This window comes from Artemia sp. Qi Xiang Cuo, chromosome 14, assembly GCF_049724085.1.
Source record: "Artemia sp. Qi Xiang Cuo chromosome 14, ASM4972408v1, whole genome shotgun sequence".
Classification (NCBI taxonomy): Eukaryota; Metazoa; Arthropoda; class Branchiopoda; order Anostraca; family Artemiidae; genus Artemia; species Artemia sp. Qi Xiang Cuo.
In genome coordinates, this window is record NC_142807.1 from 27884626 (window position 1) to 27909307 (window position 24682).

The 24682-nt window shown below is 35.2% G+C and overlaps 1 protein-coding gene across 6 annotated transcripts in view; it reads left to right on the forward strand.

Moving 5' to 3' along the window:
- axo (axotactin) overlaps positions 1–24682 on the forward strand; it is a 228528-nt gene that overhangs the window by 56599 nt on the left and 147247 nt on the right. For all 6 annotated transcript variants that reach the window (XM_089100414.1, XM_089100418.1, XM_089100415.1 and 3 more), the window contains exons 3-4: positions 12820–13005; positions 23804–23972. In XM_089100414.1, coding sequence (XP_088956540.1) covers positions 12820–13005; positions 23804–23972 — 355 coding nt within the window. The remainder of the gene's footprint in view (positions 1–12819; positions 13006–23803; positions 23973–24682) is intronic.

Sequence of the window (24682 nt, forward strand, 5' to 3'; positions counted from 1 at the left end):
GCCAGAAATAGAAAAAAACAAAACCCAAAAACTAGGTTTAAGACACAACACACTAAAGAAATGCTAATAAATCATGATCTGTAAAGACGGAAATAGCAAATTACGCATCCCAAACTATTGGTTTCAGACAACATTCACCTACGAAATACTAGAAAACCTTAGCTCAGAAAAGCGGAAATAGCAAACTACACATCCCAAATCATAATGTTCTGACAACACATACCTATGAAAGGCTAAGAAACCTAGCTCAGAAAAGTCGAAAATAGCAAACTACACATCCCAAATCATAGGTTTCAGACACTACACACCTATGAAAGACTAAGAAATCCAACTCAGAAAAGCCCGAAATAGTAATTTACATATCCCAAATCATAAGTTTCAGACAGCATTCACCTACGAAATACTAAGAAACCTTAGCTCAGAAAAGTCTGAAATAGCCAACTACTCATCCCAAACTCGAAGTTTCAGACAACAAACACCTATGAGTGACTAAGAATCCTAGCTCTGAAAAGTCCAAAAAGCAAACTACACCTCCCAAATCATAATTTTCTGAAAGGACACACATATGATAGGCTAAGAAATCTAGCTCAGAAAAGTCAAAAATAGCAAATTAACCATCCCAAATCATAGGTTTCAGTCAACACACACCTACGAATGGCTAAGAAATCCAGCTCAGAAAAGTCAAAAAAATAGCAACCCACACATCCCAAATCATAGGTTTCAGACACCACACACCTACGAAAGACTAAGAAATCCGGTTATGAAAAGTCGGAAATAGCAAATTACATATCCCAAATCATAGGTTTCAGACAACACTCACCTATGAACGGCTAAGAAACCTAGCTCAGAAAAGTCAAAAATAGCAAATTAGTCATCCCAAACTATAGGTTTCAGACAACAAACACCTATGAAAGGCTAAGAAATCCAGCTCAGAAAAGTCAAAAGTAGCAATCCACCCATCCCAAATCATAGGTTTCATACAACACACACCTATGAAAGAATAAGAAATCCAGCTCAGAAAAGTCAAAAATAGCAAACTACATATCCCAAATCATCGGTTTCAGTCAACACACACCAACGAAAGACTAAGAAACCTAGCTCAGAAAAGTCAAAAATAGCAAACTACTCATCCCAAACTATTGGTTTCAGACAACATTCACCTACGAAATACTAGAAAACCTTAGCTCAGAAAAGCCTGAAATAGCAAACTAGACATCCCAAATCATAATTTTCTGACAACGCAAACCTAAGAAAGGCTCAGAAATCCAGCTCAGAAAAGTAGAAAATAGCAAACTACACATCCCAAATCATAAGTTTCAGACACCAAACACCTATGAAAGACTAAGAAATCAAACTCAGAAAAGTCAAAAATAGCAAACTACATATCCCAAATCATCAGTTTCACTCAACACACACCAACGAAAGGCTAAGAAACCTAGCTCATAAAAGCCTGAAATAGCAAACTACTCATCCCAAACTATTGGTTTCAGACAACATTCACCTAGGAAATACTAGGAAACCTTAGCTCAGAAAAGCTCGAAGTAGCAAACTACACATCCCAAATCATAGGTTTCAGACAACACACATCAACGAAAGACGGGTGCACGGGGAGAGCCTTTGAGGGTCTGTGGGTCCCTTGAGGGTCGGTGGTCCTTTGGGAGCTCGGGGGGACCTTTGGGGACCGGGGGATGGGCTTTGGGGGTCTGGGGATGGCATTTGGGGGTCTGGGTGGGCCTTTGGGGCGCCGGGAGGGCCTTTGGGTGCCTGGGGGACATTTGGGGACCGATGGAGGGCCTTTGGGACCCCGTTGGTCCTTTGGAAGCTCGATGGGCCTTTGGGGGGTCCGGGGATGGCATTTGGGGGTCTGGGTGGGCCTTTGGGGCGCCGGTGACCCTTTGGGAGCTTGGGGGGCCTTTGAGTGTCCGGGGGGGCAGTTGGGTGCCTGGGGGACATTTGGGGACTGGTGGAGGGCCTTTGGGAGCTTGGGGGGCCTTTGAGGACCGGGGGCTTCCTTCGGGGTTGGGTAGGGGGGTCGGAACCCTTTGGGGTTGTGGTAGAGGACCTCACGACACTGTTCAAATGAAACTTGTGTATTATAACAACCACACTCAAATTCTCTTCTAAAATCTCTTCAAAATCTTCTTTTAAAATGTCTCTATCTGTTTCGCCGAAATAGTTCCATAACCTGTCTAAAACTGTTTCACCCAAATAATCCCTAAACGCAAATTCAGCGTGTTCCTTTGTTATTGGCAGCTCTGCGCTAACGCATTTCAAATTAATAGGAAACCTTTTCGCGCACTAAAACAATTCATCGCTAAGATGTTTCTTGCCTAATTGTTTCCATGGCCTTTGGTTATTAATATCCTTTGGAGTTCGACCAAAAGAGTTGTTCCCGAGGCAAAGACATTAATGATTTGGATCTATTCCTGGAGAAATGTTTCTAGGCGAAAATTTTTAAAGTTCAGGTTAGGTGATGTCATTGATTGATTGATCTGTCAAGAAAGGGGAAATTAATTTGTTGTTTCTAAGGGGAATTATTGATTCACGATAGGTGAATTGAGGTCGACAGCACAGGTGTTCCAAATTCCGGGAAAGTCATAACATTTGACGAGAGCAACAACAACAAATACTATTTCTGGACACCATAACATTCACGATCGATTACGCAATCAAGTTCTCGGAAATTCACTTCCCCCTCAAGTCCTAGATCAATAACATTGTTCCCGTTAGAATTCAATGCGCATGTGCAACCTTCGCCCCAGAGTTATTACACATAGAAACATCAAATAAATCGACCTTGGAAAAAGAGGTCATTGACCCCATTAACCACGTGTTCTCCCTAGGGAGGCTATGCCCATATATGGGGTGCAAAAAAGTTATAGGTGGCAGCAGGGGTGAGGGGTGGCGCCTCCTGACCCCTCTCTACTTCTATGTCCGGTTATCGACACCATCTAGTCTTTTGCATGTATTAAATCAGTATTTTTTACACAGTGGAACGATAAACACATAAGTCATATCTTTTTAAAAAAAAAGTGAAGATGGAGCATTTTAATAAAGTGTGTTCACATAACAAGGTTATTGTAGCATTGAATGCCGACAAGGAGAAGTATTTAAATTATGAAAAAAGTACAAGTGGTAACACTAATGGAAATGTATGCATGCATTGTCATGACAATAAGGAATTAAATTTCTTTGGAATACCGAAAAAATTCAACTCTTATGTTGGTGGTTATGCGAGATTGAGATCTCCAGAAATGATTGTACTCAAAGAAAATGCCAACATAAATATAATAGTTGATGATAGAGGAAAAATCCTTGCTACTGTTGCAGGCAACGTATTACCTACTGAAACATCCAATCGTCAGCTTTCGGGTATTAGCACTCAATGGAAGGTCAAAAAAAGAAAGGCCTACTCTTCTACTAATATGGTAAACCATATCTTGTCTACGCGCCGAAACTGTTACCTGTGTAAAAATAATGTGATAATAGACAGTGAAATTACCAGAAAAATAAAAAGGGCATTGTCAGAAAATATCACTATGGAATATAAAGATGAATCGATGAAAAACAAAGCACCAGCAAACGTTACTGCCATTGATCAAACAGTCAATGAACCAAATAATACCAAAGACGAAAAGCATATTGAGGCTGTTGATGAGACACCAGTAAAAATTGTGTATGACTCAAAATGGAATAATGATTATTCTACTGATTACGAACTAAGAGAAGACAATAGCTACAATATCAAGAGAGAACATGGTGAACTATTTTATGGAACAGATTCCTAATGTCCGAAGTTCATCATTGATATTAATAATGTATCATGATATATTTTTGTATTAATATTCTACATAGCATTATTTCATTAAAAATATTACATTGTTATGTGTTCATTATTTTTAGAGTAAGCTAGCATATCAAATGTTTAGAATGTCTATTAAAACATCGGAGATGTAAGAAACGGAATTTGCATACATCTATTTTCAGACACATGGGATAGCATTGACACGATATAGGTATCAGAATGAATAAATTCTTTGTCAACATCCATTGTTGGATATGTCATTATCTCGTTATGAAAAATTGTAAGTAAGTAAGTAAGTAAGTAAGTAACAAACTCTTTTTTGTACTCACCTCTTGGAAACACTATACAGAAATTTAATTCAGGAGATTATGAAAAAAATTGAACAAATTCTTTATTGATATTAATTATCGATTGAAGTCCCTTCCTAGACAGACAATACAGCAATTTCACAAAATCTAAGTATAGGGGTGATTAAATTCTATATCAACATCCATTTCTCGGATACATAGGAAAAAGTTGACAAAATCTAAGTGTTAGAGTGAATAAATTTTTTTTTATCAACATCTTTTGTCAGACACATCGAATAAAATTGACAGAATCTAAGTTTCAGAGTGAATAATTTGTTTGTTTATCAACATCATTTGTCAGATACATCAAATAAAATTCACAAAACCAAAATTTCAGAATGAATAAATGCTTTAATGACATTTTTTATCGGATATGTTGGATAAAATTGACAAAATCTAAGTATCAGAGTGACTAAATTCCATAGCAGCATCCTTTTTTCGGATACATAGGATAAAATATCTGATAAAATTGACAAAATCTATGTATCAGATTGATTAAATTCTATATCAACATCCATTTCTCAGGTGCATGGGATAACCTTGACAATATCTAGGTATCAGAATGAATAAATTCTTTATCAACATCCGTTGTTGGATATGTCATTATGTCACTAGGAAAAAATCGTAAGTAAGTAAGTAAGTAAGTAAGTAACAAACTCTTTCTTGATTTCACCTCTTATTTACACAATACAGAAATTTAATTCAGGAAATAAAAAAAATAGAGAAAATTACTTATTAAAATTAATTATCGATTGAAGTCGCTTCCTAGACAGACAATACATCAATTTCACAAAATTTAAGTATAAGAGTGATTAAAATTCTATATCAACATCCATTTCTCGGATACATAGGAAAAAGTTAACAAAATCTAAGTGTTAGAGTGAATAAATTTTATTTATCAACATCTTTTGTCAGATACATCGGATAAAATTGACAGAATCTAAATTTCAGAATGAACAAATGCTTTAACAACATCCTTTATCGGATATGCCGGATAATATTGACAAAATTTAAGTATCAGAGTGACTAAATTCTATATCAGCATCCTTTTCTCGGATACATAGGATAAAATATTTGATAAAATTGACAAAATCTAAGTATCAGATTGATTTTTATCAACATCTCTTATCAGTTACAACAATTATAATTAACAAAATATGAATATCGGAGTGAATAAATGCTTTTACAGCATCCTTTGTCAGATATGCTGAATAAAATATACAAAGTCGACATAGCTTTATTTCATTTTTAAGGTTAATTTAGACGAGGTTACGTGCGCACGTAACCTCGTCTAGATTAACCTTAAAAAATGAAATAAAGCTATGTTGACTTTGTATATTTTATTCAACATATCCGCCAAAGGATGCTCGAAAAGAATTTATTCACTCCGATATTTATATTTTGTTAATTATAATTGTTGTAACTGATAAGAGATGTTGATAAAAAATCAATCTGATACTTAGATTTTGTCAATTTTATCAAATATTTTATCCTATGTATCCGAGAAAAGGATGCTGATATAGAATTTAGTCACTCTGGTACTTAGATTTGGTCAATTTTATTCGACATATCCGATAAAGGATGTTGTTAAAGCATTTATTCATTCTGAAATTTAGATTCTGTCAATTTTATCCGATGTATCTGACAAAAGATGTTGATAAATAAAATTTATTCACTCTAACACTTAGATTTTGTCAACTTTTTCCTATGTATCCGAGAAATGGATGTTGATATAGAATTTAATCACTCTTATACTTAGATTTTGTGAAATTGCTGTATTGTCTGTCTAGGAAGCGACTTCAATCGATAATGAATGTTAATAAAGAATTTTTTCAATTTCTTTTTCATAATTTCCTGAATTAAATTTCTGTATTGTGTATCCTAGAGGTGAATTCAAGAAAGAGTTTGTTACTTACTTACTTACTTACTTACTTACAATTTTTTCATAATGATGTAATGACATATCCAACAACGGATGTTGATAAAGAATTTATTCATTCTGATACCTAGATTTTGTCAATTTTATACGATATTTTATCCTATATATCCGAGAAAAGGATGCTGATACAGAATTTAGTACAGAATTCAGATACTTAGATGTTTGTCAATTTTATCCAACATATCCGATAAAGGATGTTGTTAAAGCATTTATTCATTCTGAAATTAAGATTTTGTCAATTTTATTTGATGTATCTGACAAAGGATGTTGATAAAAAAAAATTATTTACTCTGACACTTAGATTCTGTCAATTTTATTCGATGTATCTGACAAATGATGTTGATAAATAAAATTTATTCACTTTAACACTTAGATTTTGTCAACTTTTTCCTATGTATCCGAGAAATGGATGTTGATATAGAATTTAATCACTCCTATACTTATATTTTGTGAAATTGCTGTATTATCTGTCTAGGAAGCGACTTCAATCGATAATGAATGTTAAAAAAGAATTTGTTCAATTTTTTTTTCATAATTTCCTGAATTAAACTTCTGTATTGTGTATCCAAGAGGTGAATTCAAGAATGAGTTTGTTACTTACTTACTTACAATTTTTTCATAATGACATAATGACATATCCAACAATGGATAGTTGATAAAGAATTTATTCATTCTGATACCTAGAATTTGTCAATGTTATCCCATGTGTCTGACAATAGATGTATGCAAATTCCGTTTCTTACATCTCCGATGTTTTAATAGACATTCTAAACGTTTGATATGCTAGCTTACTCTAAAAATAATGAACACATAACAATGTAATATTTTTAATGAAATACTGCTATATAGAATATTAATAAAAAAATATATCATGACACATTATTAATATCAATGATTAACATTGACATTTTGAATCTGTTCCATAAAATAGATTACCATGTTCTCTCTTGATATTGTAGCTATTGTCTTCTCTTAGTTCGTAATCAGTAGAATAATCATTATTCCATTTTGATTCATACACAATTTTTACTGGTGTCTCATTAACAGGCTCAATATGCTTTTCGTCCTTGGTATTATTTGGTTCATTGACTGTTTGATGAATGGCAGTAACGTTTGCTGGTGCTTTGTTTTTCATCGATTCATCTTTATATTCCATAGTGATATTTTCTGACAATGCCCTTTTAATTTTACTGGCAATTTCACTGTCTATTATCACATTATTTTTACACAGGTAACAGTTTTGGCATGTAGACAAGATATGGTTTATGATATTAGTAGAAGAGTAGGCCTTTCTTTTATTGACCTTCCGTTGAATGCTAATGCCCGAAAGCTGACGATTGGATGTATCAGTAGGCAATGTGTTACCTGCAACAGTAGCAAGGAGCTGCCCTCTATCATCAACGATTATTTTTAAGTTGGCATTCTCTTTGAGAGCAATCATCTCTGGAGATCTCAATCTCGCATAACCACCAACATAAGAGTTGAATTTTTTCGGTATTCCAAAGAAATTTAATTCCTTACTGTCATGACAATACATGCATATATTTCCAATAGTGCTACCACTTGTACTCGTTTCATAGTTTAAATACTTCTCCTTGTCGGCATTCAATGCTACAATAACCTTGTTATGTGAACACACTTTATTAAAATGTTCCATCTTCACTTTTTTTTAAAAGATATGACGTATGTGTTTATCGTTCTACTGCGTAAAAAATACTGATTTAATACATGCAATAAACTGGATAGTGTCGATAACTGGACATAGAATACCAGTGGGAAAGCCACATCGTTTCTCTGACCAATCATAGAGTACAATTGTTAGAGTCGTAATCATATTTTTTCATTTAAGATACGTAAAAAAAATAAAAAAATAAAGTTGAATAATTTCGAAGCTTTAAAAAAAAATAGTTTGTATTTATGAAAAAAACATTGAATTAGAACCATCAGTCCTCATTATTATGAGTATCCAAAACTGGACTTAAGTATCCCATTTGAACGAGAGAATTGTATTTTCTATAATTTTCTTACAAGAAACTAGAGTTTACGGTCAAAACCCTTATTAGCTCAGATTTTACGGGAATATTTTTATTTTTCAATCCAAAAATAGACTTAAGTTTCACATTTGAACCAGTGAATTGTATTTTCTATAATGTTTTTACAAAAAACTAGAGTTTATGGTCAAAGCCCTTATTAGCTCAGATTTTATGGAAATAGTTTTTTTCGATACAAAATGGACTTAAGTTTCACATTAACGACTAAGACATTTGGCTTTCATGCACTACTCTTTTTCATGTTCAGATGTTGTGGCTATATCTACAAGCAGTTTCTCGACATCTATGTTGACTTACCTCGATTGAACGACTTTCTAGTGGAAAATATACTTACAAGCGTGTTTAATATTGATTTTAGTGCCCTACGAATAAAATGTTCTAAAAATGTATGTGAAATTGTTTATTAATAAAGGAAAAAAAATGTATATACTTAATAAAAACAACTTTTCTACTCTTTAGATTTCATCTTCTACTAGGTATAGGTATTTGTCGACAACAACTAATGCAGGTAGATTATCTGATTTCACAGTATACTGATCCTGATGTGCTGCAATGTCAGGGTCACATTTTCTACAGTAGAGTGTAACTTCACTCTTTTCATATAACTTTGTATAGTCAATGATACTATTCTCATTCATTCTATAGAATTCACATGTTTCAATTTGCTAAATTGAAGCAAAATCACAAACAGTGTCCTCGAGTGGCGAATCACATTCCATCACAGCCAAATAAAAGTCAGTGGGCTTATAATCATAACACCCATTGTCTTCACAACCATGACGTAGAAACCTAATTCTTCTGTTGTTCCAGCAGTTGAATCGCTGACCCTGCTCCTCTTCCCAGAACAATCTAAAACGACGACGATACCAATCTCGTAGCAATAAACTAAAATCACGGTTAGGATTCTGTCCAATCATACCAGGACATGTATTCTGCCATTGATTACACTTATCATAGTGGCAATTAGCGCATTGGTGTCCACTAGGGTAAGAGTCACACATCCCTTCAAGACAGAAATTACAACCTTTAATTTGTACGGCACATCCTCTATGCAATTTAGACGGGTTGCATAATCTATATTTTTCATTATACTCATCAATCATTGTGCAATTCTCACATGATGACCAGCTGTCCAGTGTGTACATACATAGTGGACATGTATGGAACATTTTTTCATGTGTTGACACTCTTACTGCCACAATGGAACTGAGCTAGAAACAACAACAAATTGACTGGGATAGAGAAAGAGAGAGAGGAGCAAATCATCCTTGAACACCATCTTTCTCATGAAAAAAAAGTCCTAAATTTTCAAACTAGTGTTTTAATTTATATCTATCACATCATTTTGCCATGTTATGGTTAATATATCAATAAATTATGGAAATGTATTTTGATCACGACGTAGAAGCTTCATGCAGTAGTCTAATGATACAGAAACAGTTTTCATTATATCGATAAGTATTCCCTGAGAAAATATCTTCCTTTGAATAGACAGCTCTATAAAATCATCATCTAGAATCAAACGTTTTTCCATAAGCACTAGATTCCCCATGATTCGCTCTTTCTCAAATCTATCCTTTTTTTAGAATCCTAATACTTTCACAACCAACTTCAGACTAACCAGAATTTTTTCTACTGTAAAAAATATACGCTAGTCTACTATAGAATGAAAAATACCTTTGATTTAGAAACGATTTTATTGAGCATAATTACAATAATAATATTCACTGATGCATTTTGTTCTAATCAATATATTTAACTAGCACATCTAATACTGCCTGAAGTCTATTCATATGCACAATATTCAGCTTCGCAGCAAAGCATAATTGCTCTTCCTGCTTAAATTTGCTTAATGATATCACGTATCTAGCATACATATCATCCCATTCAAGGCATAGTCTACAGCCTCCGGTTATTCCCACAGCCATGTTTGGTATTCGTATATTTTTGCTGCTGCCGGCGCCGTCATCAATCTCCGATAATTTAAATGTACCACTTATTTTCTCTACTAATATCCTCTCAAATAAAATATTCTCTCTAAATTCAATTCTCTTACTATGTGAATTACAATTAAAATCACTCCTTCTATTCGAATCCATTCACCAATCGAGTTATCGTAAATGGAGTAACCACCGCTCTCTCTCTGATTGGCCCCTAAAATGGGTGTTGCCTCAAAAACCAGTCCAGTTGTCTTATACAATCACAACCATACTCTCAAAAAATGTTTGACCACCTTATAGGTAAAGGATTGGTCGCTTTTTGCAATGTCCACGTGAAACCACACTGTATATTCTTGTAGGCGTGAATGTACGGTTATAAAAGCACTAGATAGCTTACTACTTATGTCCGAAAATCTGCCAACTGCCTTGTTTATCCTGATCAATTTCAAATTGTAGCTATAAGTTCCCAAGCCAAGAAGAACCTAATATAAAAAAAAATAGTCTGAGACAAGGTTCGGTTCCCCGAAAACGGAACACAAAAAATGCCAAAAACGTTGATTACTTTGATTACCTTTTAATTACCTGCATTTACGTGTATTTATTTAAACAAACAAACAGTTACAATATGAGTGAATACGAAAGTATCTATCTAATAAAATCATGGATAAAGATGCATATAAATTTTGTGGTGTCTACAAGACAGCTTCGGCCCTAAAGGAGACCAAAAATCACATGGATTTTCAACCCTATAAATAAAATCCCCCTTTCATTCCACCTAAATTTTATAGGAAAAATGTTATTAAAAAACTGTTGCACAAATTTACAGCTCATTGAACATTTTGAATGAATATTCAAATTGTGTCCCCAATTTGAATTAGTATCCAATATTTTAGTTTGTCAAGCAGAAAAAAAAACTCAGAAATATTCTTACAGTTAACCGATAATAAAATTATGTCAATCAAAAGACGAAGAGAAATTAATTTCAGTAAGTTTTCTGAAAAAGAAACTTTCAAATAAATGATAAGAGCCATACCAAACAGTTCGTGGTAACGAACTGTAAGTAAAGAGTGACTTGGCTCAATAGTAACCGAAACTCTAAAAACGGAAGTTTGATACCGATATATCGGCATCGGCTTATTAAAGCTGAATCGGCTTATTATGCTGATTTTAAATATATAAGTTTGATTAAGTTTAGTCTTACCGATTAAAGGTTACGAAAGGAGAAAATTTGCCGGATTTTCGAAAAAAGGGGGAAACATCCCCTAAAAGTATTATAATCTTAATGAAAATCTCGCCACCAGATTCAGTGCATGAGAAAACCACACTGTAGTGGTTTCAAGCTCCTATCTGCAAAAATGTGGAATTTTGTATTTTTTGCCAGAAGAAAGATCACGGATGCCTATTTATTTATTTAATTTTTTTATTTTTTGTTTGTTTGTTTTTCCCAGTGGGTGATCGTATCGATCCAATAGTCCTAGTATATGGCGAGAAGCCTCAGTCGAATGGAAATTAAAAGTTATAGCGCCCTTTTTAAGTAGCCAAAAAGATTGGAAGGCAATCGGGTCCCCTACCCCGCCCTTTTCCCCAAAAGTCGTCCGATCAAAATTATGAGATAACCATTTTGCTCATCATAGTTGAAAGGTCCAATAACTAAAACTTTGGATATAATATGACCCCCCCCCCCACATCCCCAGGGGAAAGGTCTTAAGTCATAAAATTTGCCCATTTTTTACCCGTAGTATTTGTTATTGTGAAGTTTGCATACGTTTTCGGGTGGAGGGGGGCGAGATTTTTTGCGGGTGGTTTTTTCAACAGGGGAATTTTCTATGGGGAGGGAAGTTTCTACGGGTGTGCTTGTCAGGGGAAATTATATACTGGGGCAATTTGCCAGAATTCCTATACAAAATACTTTTTAAATGCCTTGCTTTCACTTTTCCGTCTAAATTTTACGCTTGGAGTTGTTAAGGGTAATTGTCCGGGGTAAATTTTTACCGGGATTAAATTGCCTAGAGGATATTTTCGCGGGGAGGGAGATTTATCCGTGGAGGTGGGGCCAGATTTCCTGGCATTACTTAAAAACGATCAGAAATTAAATAAAAAATACAAATTTTTGAAATTCAAAGCGAATAGAGATTTAAATGAACAACTAAGCTAAACCTAAAACGAACATAAATTGCCACACATAATAGTAGGATTGCCAGCCTACCAGACCCCTTAACAATCAAACAAGAACAGGACTAAAGGCCAGAGTATTATTTGCACTTTACTGAAAACAACATTTATTATAAACAATTTCTCTTTTATCATCGGTTTTTATCATCAATTTATCTTTTATACATTCAGTTTTTCTTTCTTCCTTTTAAACGAATTCCTCTCAAATTTGGGGAAAATCAAGCTTTGACTTGAAGAAAGAAAGAAATCGAAGCATATGAAATAAGACGGAACTATGCTGTAAACATCTTATGTTGAATCACAGTTTTTTTTTGTTTCTGGGGTGCGGGGGGGGGGGGGTGGGTTTGACGAAACCTAAAAAGAAAAGAGCTAAAAAAATAAAGTTTGAGGCATACTGAAAGAACTTTACTTGGGAAGCATAATTAACGGCTAATTACCTCAAAAGTCTGTGGATCCTGTTCCAGCTGCTTTTTGTTGTTGTCCTTTGACAATGTTCAAATACAGCACCCTAAAAGCTGTCAAATAACGCTTAGTACTATGCTTTCCTGTAATCATTTTTTTCTAGATCCTTCTAACCCTTGCATCCTACCACCGGACCCAGGGCCATGCCAGTATACCATCCTTCAGTATTATTACAACTCCCATAGTCAAAGCTGCCGCCAGTTTATATATGGAGGATGCAAAGGGAACGAAAATCGTTTCCAGACTGAAGAACAGTGCAACACATCATGCTCGAGGTCAACCATATCCTGTAAGTCTTTGTTTAAAACCCTCTAAGGAAAAGCTCGGTATGTGAAAAATAGTGAAATGAAGAAAAATGTATTATCACCAGCATACCATTTTCCAGGAAAGGGGAAGTTTGGAGTTAAAAAATATTTTAACTGGGAATAGCATTTGATCTTTTGCATATATCATAAAACTTTGTAATTTCTTTACATTTTGGGTCTTAAAGGGAGAAGGGCAAATGCCTGGTCTTGGCCCCGTTTTTCTGCAGGAGTCCTTGGAAAGATGGCTCTGGAAATTCTTTTAACTAGCATTGATAAGTATAAATGAGATTAATTTTAGTGTAAAACGAGCAGAAATAATTGTGTATATGAGTATGGGTGCCGCTCCTCTCAACCCTTTGCTCTTTTCGCTTAAGTCGGACAGTACTTTACTGAACGATCTTTACGTTAAATTAAAAAGAGAAATAAATACTACCAAAGAACCTAATGAACTTTGAAAATATAGCGATGTTGTCAAGCAGCCCTAGGGGGTCGATAAGTCCAAAATGAGAAATAATCTTATGATGTCTGTACCACCTTAGTAAATATAGCAGGAATTTACAATATATAAAATAACACAGAAACTCGCATTTTGAAGCATTTACAGAAAGTCCAATCATACTCAAGGCATTAATCAGAAAATTTAGATTTTTTGTGAGACCTAACCTAGTATGACTAAATAGCAAAACATCATTAGCATTGGCAATGTGACTAAAAGTCCTCTAGCACAGTTTTAACAGTATATGGAGACAGCACACCACCTTGACGGACTCACTTCTTTACTGAGATAGGCTCAGATATATAAGACATCAATTTTGACCAAACCAACGAATTGAAATTTGGAATACCAATATTGAAGAACTTTTACGGCGGAAGAATTCACTCCTGCTTTAACTAAGCAATGAAGCAATTGCGAATGTACAACGTTGTCAAAAGTGCCCGAGATATCAACAGAGCAAAAATAAAGTGGCATTTTTTGGATTTTTGCCGAGATTAGCAACTGACCAAGTATATGATAGGCTTGAGAACAACCAAAACTGGCTCTGAACCCAACTTAATAATCAGAAAAATCACATTTAGTCAAAATTTCAGGCAATTTGGCATACTCGAACAGCTTGCTCATGAAGCAGGACACTGTAATTGGTCGATAACCTGATCTGCGTCCTTTCCCTTTTTCCAAACTGATGTTACGATTCCCGAAAGAAAACTATCTAGAACTAAGGACTGGGCTAAACACATATGGAATAGGAGCTGAATGGGTGTTAACAATAATGGACACTTAATGGGGAAGTTTTTTTTAACACCGACAATCCATGTCAAGGCCGACCATCCTCTTTAAAGCCTGATAGATATCACCACTAGATATTAACAATACATGGACTTACTGAAGAATTTGAGGAAATAGTATTATACAATAAGGAAGAAAACGTGGACTGGATAGAATCATTAAATGTAGAAAAACACGAGTAAAATGAGCAATAAAATCATTGATTTTGATAATCGAAACGATAGCAGGCACACACTTGCTGCTATTAATTACATTGGACCAAGACTTTCGATGTGAGGGACCATCCAAAACATTCAGGCGGGCTTGACGCAAAGAAGATCTAAACTGAAGTTTCGAATTTTGCCTAATTTTAAATACTTCGCCAGACTTGTGCAGATCACAAGCAATCCAAAGGTGAAGCCAAAACTTCGCGCGTTGTTTAGCTTTTTTCACTTCCGGGCACACATTCCACGACCATTTTCTGGTGCCACATTTTAAAACGTTCAACAGGAACTCAAGCTAAGGCAGCTGACTTTAAAAAAATGCAAAACCTGGTAAAAGTAACAATTTAAATCAATCTTAGCTGTCTGTGACCTTACAGAGGTTTGTAAAAGGAGAAAAGGCACTTTTAGGCTTGACAATAATGAGCGAAGAACATACAAATAAACTTCAGAATTTACTCGTTTCCAATTTGGCTTATCAAACCACTTATTATGGTAAGAAAAACAGTCTAGAGCCAGTAGAGCAGGCGACTCAATTTCACAACTTAAAGGCAAGTGATCATCCTCAATTTTATCATCGAAAACAATGACAGGAGGAATCACGAGTGATCCATTTGAAACTATAAAATGATCCAGGTTTGATCTAGCACCATCACGGTTATGACTGTAGGTAAACTGCTTATCTTTATTGACTAACTGATAGCCACTAGGCAAAGAATAAAAAAACAGGTCGATTCTTTCAGATTGGGAGAGAAGAATGGTATTAATATCACCAGCTACAAACCAATTTTAATCCCAGATTGGTCACTCTTAGCAGAAGTGTCCTGAGTCACTTCCAAGAACCCGCGAAGAAAGATAGGGAACAAATGTTCTTACGATTGCATGGCATATAGACATTGATGAGGACCTTATTACCGAACTTTATTGCCGGTAAATTATGATCAGAAGAAATAAGCTCTATGAGCGATATAATAAGCTCTATAAATAAGCTCTATTAGCTCTATGAGAAAGGCTTATGAGCGAGGTGAACTAAAGTTGCAAGGTCCCCAGAGGATCGACCGCGCGTTTTTTTTAGCTTCACGTACAAACGTGTGGTGGGTGGGTGACCGTTTAAGAGTATCTGTATTAGCTTTAGTTAGAAAATGTTCCTGTAGGAAAACTAAACCATAATCAACAAGTTAATCGATAAGAAGATCTTTGTCTTTGGTTCCGTTAATATTAAGTGAAACAAAGTGAAATCTATTGTCACTAGCAATCATTTTTTATCCTTATTCAGAGCTTTTTTTAACACTGGACATCTGAGACTATAGGAAACATGATTTCTCCCGCAGTTGGCGCAATTCGGGCTATCAATGCAAGGTTTATTGCGTGTGTTACTATGTCCAGCAGCGTTCCGTGAACACTTTTGTTTAGTCGATGACAGTTGGCAATTACCGACAATGTGGTTTGGCAATTGAAAACGGTAACATCTAGGAGATAATTCCTGGAATGGTCTAATTTTAAAAAGCTCGTATCCCAAACACATACCATCATTTGTAGCTTTATTTAAGGCAACATCGTATATAAATTCAAGGCAGACGGATCTGGAACTTCCAATTTTAGTTGCATCAACAAGACCAGGAGTCATACTAATAAGCTCTGATTTTTGCACAACAGCAGGTATGTTACTCACAATACAAAGCACTTTTTGATTAACGGCATGAGTGGATACATTAAGCTGACTAGTTGCAGCGGTGGCGAGAGAGACTGCTGAGGCTTTATCTCGGGTATGAACTACCCATCTTTTCTTGACAGGCTCAGACCTTACACTTACGATACCATCATGACCATCCTGGGTATCAAGGGTCTCTTTGCGCTCAATAGGATCTTTGAAGTCAGTAGGTGTTTTTTTTATAGAATAACTGCGTAGGACGTTTTTTAAGAGACAGAATACTCCTCCATTAATGACGGAGGATGTCAAATTGTTTCAGGCAGGAGAGTTCTCACACACTCAGACAACGAGCGTAACTTAGACAAACCGGAGTTTACAGGGCAACTCAGTGCACAAAAGCATCGACAGGAATGGGTGGTACTTCACTAGAGTGGCGGATAACAAAGACTGGCAGACCAACATCATCAGCATCGAACTTTTTGATAGTATCGATAAGTCTCGGATTATCTCGTGATAGTCAATGTCATAGTCTAGGCTTAACAGCCTGTTGATCAACAATCAGAGGCAACGCTGTAGCGTTGCCTATAAAAAAGGCCATACGGCTCCAATATTTTAATATTATTTATTTTTTTCCCTAGAGGCATTTCGTATGGAAGAGGTCGTGGTAAAAACTTCAAAGGGGCCTCATTTGATTGGAAAACGAGAGTTCCAGTGCCCTTTTTAATAGTCGAAAGTGATTGCAGGCAAACTAGTACCTCCCACGCCCATCTGTCCCCCAAACACCTCAAATCAAAACTTTTAGATAGCCATTTTGTTCATAATAGTTGATTTCCATACAGAAAAAATATTTTCTGAGTAGGACACTCCCCCAACACTCTCATGAAAGGATATCGATGTTATGTCCTGGAGAAATTTAAGGTTTTTTAAAAACAGAGTTGTCGTATAACTTTCAGAGAATGCTCATGAGATTTTAAATTCAAAGGGCCACTACACTTTTTGATAGTCGAAAGTTATTGGAGGGCTACTAGCACCCCCCCCCCCACACCCATCATTTCCCCAAACGCATCCAATCAAACTTTTGAAATATCTATTTTGTTCACCGTAGTTGATTTCCAGATAGAAAATATATTTTTGAGGAGGACACTTCCCCACAACCTTCAGGGCAAGGGTTTTAAGTTATGCCCTGGGGGCATATAATATTTTTATAGAAGGCGTCGTCGTAGAAACTTCAAAAAAGGCTCATTCGATTGGAAATTCAAAGGGATAGTGCCCTTTTAATAGTCGAAAGTGATTGGAGGACAACTAGTCCTCCCCGCCCATCATTCCCCCAAATACATCCAATAAAAATTTTGAGATAGCCATTTTGTTCAGAGTAGTTGATTTCCATATATAAAATATATTTTCTTGGAGGACACTCCCCCACAGCCCTCAGGGCAAGAGTTATAATTTATGCCCTGGGGGCATATAAGGTTTTTATAGAAGACGTTGTCGTAGAAACTTCAAAAAAGGCTCATTCTATTGGAAATTCAAAGGGTTAGTGTCCTTTTTAATAGTCGAAAGTGATTGGAGGGCAATTAGCACCCCCCCCCCCCCACACCCATCATTTCCCCAAACGCATCCAATCAAACTTTTGAAATATCTATTTTGTTCACCGTAGTTGATTTCCAGATAGAAAATATATTTTTGAGGAGGACACTTCCCCACAACCCTCAGGGCAAGGGTTTTAAGGTATGCCCTGGGGGCATATAATGTTTTTATAGAAGGCGGCGTCGTAGAAACTTCAAAAAAGGCTCATTCGATTGGAAATTCAAAGGGATAGTGCCCTTTTAATAGTCGAAAGTGATTGGAGGACAACTAGTCCCCCCCGCCCATCATTCCCCCAAATACATCCAATAAAAATTTTGAGATAGCCATTTTGTTCAGCGTAGTTGATTTCCAGATAGAAAATATGTTTTTGAGGAGGAAACTCCCCACAACCCTCCCCACAATTCAAAGGGCTAGTCCCTTTTTAATAGTCGAAAGTGATTTGAGGGCAACTAACCCCCTCTCACGCCCACCTTTTCCCAAAACACATTCAATCAAAATTTTGAGACAGCCATTTATTAAACGTAGTTTTAAGTTCTGGAAATTAGATTTTTGAGGATGACAAATCCCCCGCAGCCCTCAGGGCAAGGGTTGTAAGTTATGTCCTGGGGGCATATAAGGTTTTGTATAGACAACATTGTCGTATAAACTTCTGAGAGCACTCATTTGATAGGAAATTGAAAGTTCTAGTTCACCCTTTAAGCGTCAAAAGATATTGGAGGGTAACCAGCTCCCCCTCCCAAACCCTTTTTTCCCAAATGCATCCTATACAAATTTTGAGATAGCTATTTTGTTAAAAATTGCTCAAAGATCATATAACAAAATTCCGGTGTTGACACAACCCACCAGGGCCCGAGGGCAGGCGTTATAAGTTATGCCCTGGTAGCATATATGGGTCTTATGGAAGGGATGCTCGTATTAACTTTAAAGAAGTATCATTTGATTGGAAATTGAAAGTTGTAGTTCACTTTTTAAGAATCAAAAGAGATTGGAGGGCACCTAGCCCCCCCCCTTCTCCATGCCCTTTTTTCCTCAAACCCATTCGATAAGAACGTTGTGATATTTTTTTTAATGGTTCAAAGACAATATAACGAAAACTCCGGGGTCAATACAGCCCCCAGGGCCCGAGGGCAGATGTTGTAAGTTATGGCCTTTGGGAATATATGGTTCTTATTGAAGGGATGCTCGTAAAAAACTCAGAGAGGGCTCATTTGATTGGAAATTGAAAATTCTAGTTAAGTTTTTCCGAGTCAAATGATATTGAAGTTCAACGAGCCCCCCACATACCTTTTCCCTCAGCGTATCCAATAAAAATTGGGAAGAAGGTATTGAGTTAAAAATCGATAATATGCCAGATAACAAAAACTGAGGTTTCGTCACAACCCCCCAGGGCTTGAAGATAGGCGGGCTAATCCATATTCAGGAGCATGCATCGTTTAAATAACAGGGATGATCATAAAAAATTCAGAGAGGGCTCATTTGATTGGATATTGAAATCCAGCCCTTTTAAGAGTCAAAAGTGATCAGAGGGCAACTAGCCCCCCACACCCTTTTCCCCCAAATACATCAGATAAAAATTTGTGGTAGCCTTTTTTTTTAAAATAGTTCAAAGATCATATAACAAAACTCCTTTACGTATGGTCATTTCGTTAAAAATAGTTTAAAGGTCAGATAAGAAAAACTCCTGTGTCGACGCAACCCCCCCCCCCAGGGCCGGGGCAGGCATTTTAACTAGTGATTTGGGGGCATATATGGGTCTTTTGGCAAGCGAGCATGTATTCACGTCAAAGAGTGATCATTTGAATAAAAGACAAAAGTTATAGTTCGTTTTCTCAGGGTGAAAAAGCTCAGAGGGAAAATAATACCTCCTAGCCTCTACGCTGTTGTGTATATTAGATGGATAAACCCATCCGATAAAAATTTCAGGTGACCTTTTTGTTAAAAATAGTTCAACCATCAGATATTGAAACTCCAGGGTCGACAAATCTTCCATGGGCCGAGGGACAGGCGTTGTAAGTTATACTCTGGGGATTTATATGGTTTTTTTTAGAAGGAATACTCGTATAAACTTCAGAGAGGGCTCATTTGATCGAAAATAAAAATTTCTAGTTAACTAGTTAAGAGTCAAAAGAGACCGAAGCTTAATCTAGTCCCCCCACGCCCTTTTTCCCCAAACCCATCCGATAAAAATTTTGAGATAGCAATTTTGTTAAAAATAGTTCAAACATCAGATAATAAAAACTCCGATGTTGACACAAACCCATTTTTCACTTTGACATTGTTACTTTGATATCAGTTTTGATAATTTGATGAATATTTGAATTTTTTTTTAAAGTTTGATTTTGAAATAAGGAATTTTTAAAACTTGAAATTTTTTGGAATCATAAACGAACAAAAATTAACTAAAAAAACTTTCCAAAAAAATCAGTTTTTCAAAGAAAAGTAAAGGCCATTTTAAGCTTAAGCTAAGCAGATACAAATACCTTTTTAAAATTCAAACTCAAAACGACCAGAAATTAATATTAAAGAATAAATGAAACCCAAAACGAACAGAAATTAAATAAACAATCATAGCAAAAAAACATACAACAAGTAATGATATAAATGAATAAATAGATCTTAAAGCGAGTAATGCTTAGATTGAATATGAAAATCAAGCTTAAAACGAAAAAAAAATATTTTGCTGTTGAAGTATTAACGAAACTTAAAACGAACAGAAATTAAATAAACAATCAATGCAAACAAACATACAATAGATATTAATGTAAATTAATAAAATAATCTTAAAACGAGTGAAACTTAATTTGAATATGCAAATTAAGCTTGAAACAATCAAAAATCACCACAAACAAGAGTTTGGGTATGACCTCCTTCTCTCACTGTAAAAGTCTAAAACCTACTGCGTCATTGGCGCTTTACTGAAAACTATATGCGTCTTGAACATTCTTGGAAAGTTTAAACAACATCAAATTGAATATTTGATGTATAATGATAATAATTGTTGAAAGATCCATCAGTTCAATAATTTATTTCGATGTAATTGTATTTTTATTTTCAATGCGGTAAGAACTGGAAAATAAAGTATTTGTAATATAATCCGTTTTCAGTTAAGCGCCAATGACGCAGTAGGCTTTTGGTTTTTATTTACAGTTAGGAAAGGAGGCAGTATCCAATCACTTGTTTGTATGGAAACTATATTCGTCTTTAAAAACTTTAAAAAGAGCTAATAAATTTAACTGAACATTTGATGTATATTGATATTAATTGCTGAAAGCTCATCAGTTAAAATTGTTACTTTAATTTTAGTGTTTATTTTTAGAGATAAGTACAAAAAAAAATATTTGTCATAAAATTGGTTCTCAGTAAAGCGCTAGTGACGTCGTGGCTTTTTGACTTCTATAGTGAGTTGAGGGTTTTATGCCCAAGCTCTTGTTTGCGGTGCTTTTTGATTGTTTCAACCTTAATTTGCATATTCAAATTAAGTTTCACTCGTTTTAAGATTGATTTGCTAATTTACATTAATATCTATTGTATGTTTGTTTGCATTGATTGTTTATTTAATTTCTGTTCGTTTTAAGTTTCATTTGTACTACAATAGGAAAATATTTTTTTCGTCTTAAGCTTGATTTTCATATTCAATCTAAGCATTTACTCGCTTTAAGATCTATTTATTCATTTATATTATTACTTGCTGCATGTTTTTGCTATGATTGTTTATTTAATTTGTTTCGTTTTGGGTTTCATTTATTATTTAATAGTAATTTCTGGTCGTGTTGAGTTTGGATTTTAGAATGTATTTGTATCTGCTAAGCTTAAGTTTAGAACGACCTTTAATTTTCTTTGAAAAACAGATTTTTTCAGGAAGTTTTTTTTTTAATTAAGGTTAAGAAACAACGTCACCAGAAACGCACTTATGTGTTGGTGGCCCTTCCTTTGTTGAAGCAGGTTAAGATGATGCTTCATTTGGTTTCCCAGTTGATGGTCTGAGTGGATTAACTTTCAGTTTGATTCATCCATAAATTTAATTTTTGCTACGAACTAGACACAAATTATAATATATATTTCGAAGACTGCACGAAATAAGGGGGTAAAACTCTTTTAGAAAACAATACTGTCGTTTAATTACCGGTTTTAGTACTGAATTGGTAGAATAGCAGAGTAAGTATAGTAGCTAATAAAAAGAAAAGTAAAATAAAAATACACATAAATAATGCTCTTTTCGAATTCCCTTATTAAAATTACACAAACGTTCGCAAATATTTTCGACTAAATTTTAAACCCAACCTCTTGTTTCTCTGTTGCCAGATGCCAGCTCCAAAAAATGGACACAATCTTGGGCACGCTCAAACACATGTAAAGAAATAATTCTAAGTAGTTATTATATCAACCTTGAAACATAAACAAGGAAAAAACTGTTTAAAATTTATTGATTTTAGTTTTTCGTTATTACTTGTGTTTGTCAATCAACAAAGGTAGCCTTAAGATGGCAATATTTCATGTTATTTAGCGTTTTTAGCAAATCCACCCATAACGGGGAGAACTATAGCAGGACAACGTGTTCTGAAAGGACTGATAATATCTATTATGCAATCGTAAACTGAGTTAAATCTGCTAAAGTCAAGCTTTCTCATTAAATGTTCCACGGAGTTTGTTCTTTAAGAAAAGTTTCCCAAAAAAGTTTTTAAAAAAAAAGCAAAGCACCATATTAAAAATAAAACGAGCTGAAGCAAACCTATGTCTTAATTCAAACTCGAAAGGAACCTGAATTACTATGGATGAATAAATGAAACCTAAATCGGACAGAATCTGAAACGAATAATAACGCCTAACATAAAGATAGCAGATACTGCCATGGATGAATATATAAAACCTAAAATGAAGGAAAGCTAAAGTTAAACTTAAAATGAACAAATAGTATCACATATAAGAGTAGGGTTACTACCCCTCTATACCCTTTGAGTGAGAATTCTAGATTTCTCAGGTAAGTAGTTCATTATAACGGAAGAAATAGTTTCAGGAAAATAAATTACGCTGTTTCTTATGATATTTCGTTGCTTGTCTTTAACTAAGGAAGCCCCATGTACCTTTGAATCTCTTGACAACTGTTGTTTAAACCTAATGTTTTCGCAGTTTGTCTTGATATTTCCAGAGCTCTATCCCTGCGAAAGCCTAAGCGAATGGCATTACTGATTTCTTTTAGTTTTGAGAGAGGGTTAAATTATTTGCCCCTTTTGACAGTTCACATTTTGATTTTGAAGATATTAAAAAAACGTACATATTACGTGTGAGAATTTTGCCTCAGATAACTTCAACTAGTGTAGTTAACTTTAGATTCTAATTTTACGGAAAAGGTTAATTTTAACTTCTTTCCGAGCAGGATTGCTGAACAATTGATTGGAACTCTTAACACCAAAACTGATGCCTTGTGGGTACTATTTATTAGTTTAACCAATAAACTAATGAATATTGAACCATGAGTTATTTCGTACGTTTGTTTCTGTGATCCAGCTGAGAGCTGTTGCCATTAACTCAGATTTCAAGACGTGCTTTAGTGCTGAGCCCGTAATCTACTGCTTGCAACTACTAATGAAAATTAGTGTTTCGAAAAAAGAAGTGTCTTCGAGGAGTTTTTTCGTTGATTTTGTGCAATGCCGTGTCTAAGAGGGGGGGGTAGCAATCCCCCCCCCCCGAAATTTCTGTTCGACTGGTAAAAACCTAACAAAAATGCATATAAACCATTTTCTGATGCGTTTTCCAATTTATTTTGTATCCCCCCTCCGAAAAAATCCCCCCTCCCCCGAACAAAATTCTGGACGTGACCCCAATTTTTTATGAAAGGAAAACGAACACAATCCAACTTTTTGAGCCTTTATATGGTATTCGGGATCTTCAGTGATATCTGTGGTTATGCTTTTAAATTTTATGCAAATTAATAGCTCTGCGAATTTTTTAAAGCAAGTTTGTGCTATTCAATGATAGCTTTTCCTTGCATCTTCAAGAATTGTTGACAACGAAAAAGAAACATACCACAGGTTGCCTTAGTTTCTCTTCTATTATTTCAGACGTTTCTTCAAACAACGCAGAAATATTAGCTGATGTACCGACGACGTTCTCTAACGGAGAAGAAAACCTGAAACTTTTGAATTCTACGGGACAGTCGTCATTTACATTTTCTAAGGGAAGTCCTCTTATACAGTTGAATTCAGAAATTTTAAAGTCGTTTCAGTTAAGGTAAGTTGAAAAAGCATGAGACTGACTAGCTTACTTTACTTAAATAGCATAATTTACTTAAAATATTTTAATATATTTTCCAAGCTTTGTAAGATTGCTTAGGGACAACATCTGGAACTTTCTGAAGAGCTTAGATTGAAATTATTCATGCCCTCAAATACCACGTCATACTAAGATGATCAATTTTCCACAAAATCTTCTTAACGAAGACACAGAAAAAGAAACAGAAAAGTTCTTATTGTAGTTGAATAACACGTACCGATTTCACTCTTGCTTTCACAGATATTTTTTTCTGGCTCAGTTGGGTTTAATCTAATCACTTGTACTTTATAAACATAGTTGATATAATTATCCAGTATGATCTTTCCCTATCTCACCCATTATAAAAACCTGGACCGAGGTGTGAGTGCTCCAGAGAACGTTTTTGCAGATATAATCATAAGCGGCATTAGATCTTTTCACGGGTAGACAAAGAATATTCACCTACGGAACAAGTACTGACAAAACCACTTGGCCGGCTCAACCAATAAGTGGACAATAAGTGCAGAAATAATGTGAGGAGCTTTTTGTTCGCACCGAAAATGAAGAGCCAGAAATCATCTGCGGTAAACTTACTGGTATATTATATAAACTGTGTTTATAAACGACTAAGTATATCGACAACCCTGACTCTAAAATATTTGAAGAATGGAAGTTTTAGTCAGTCCTTA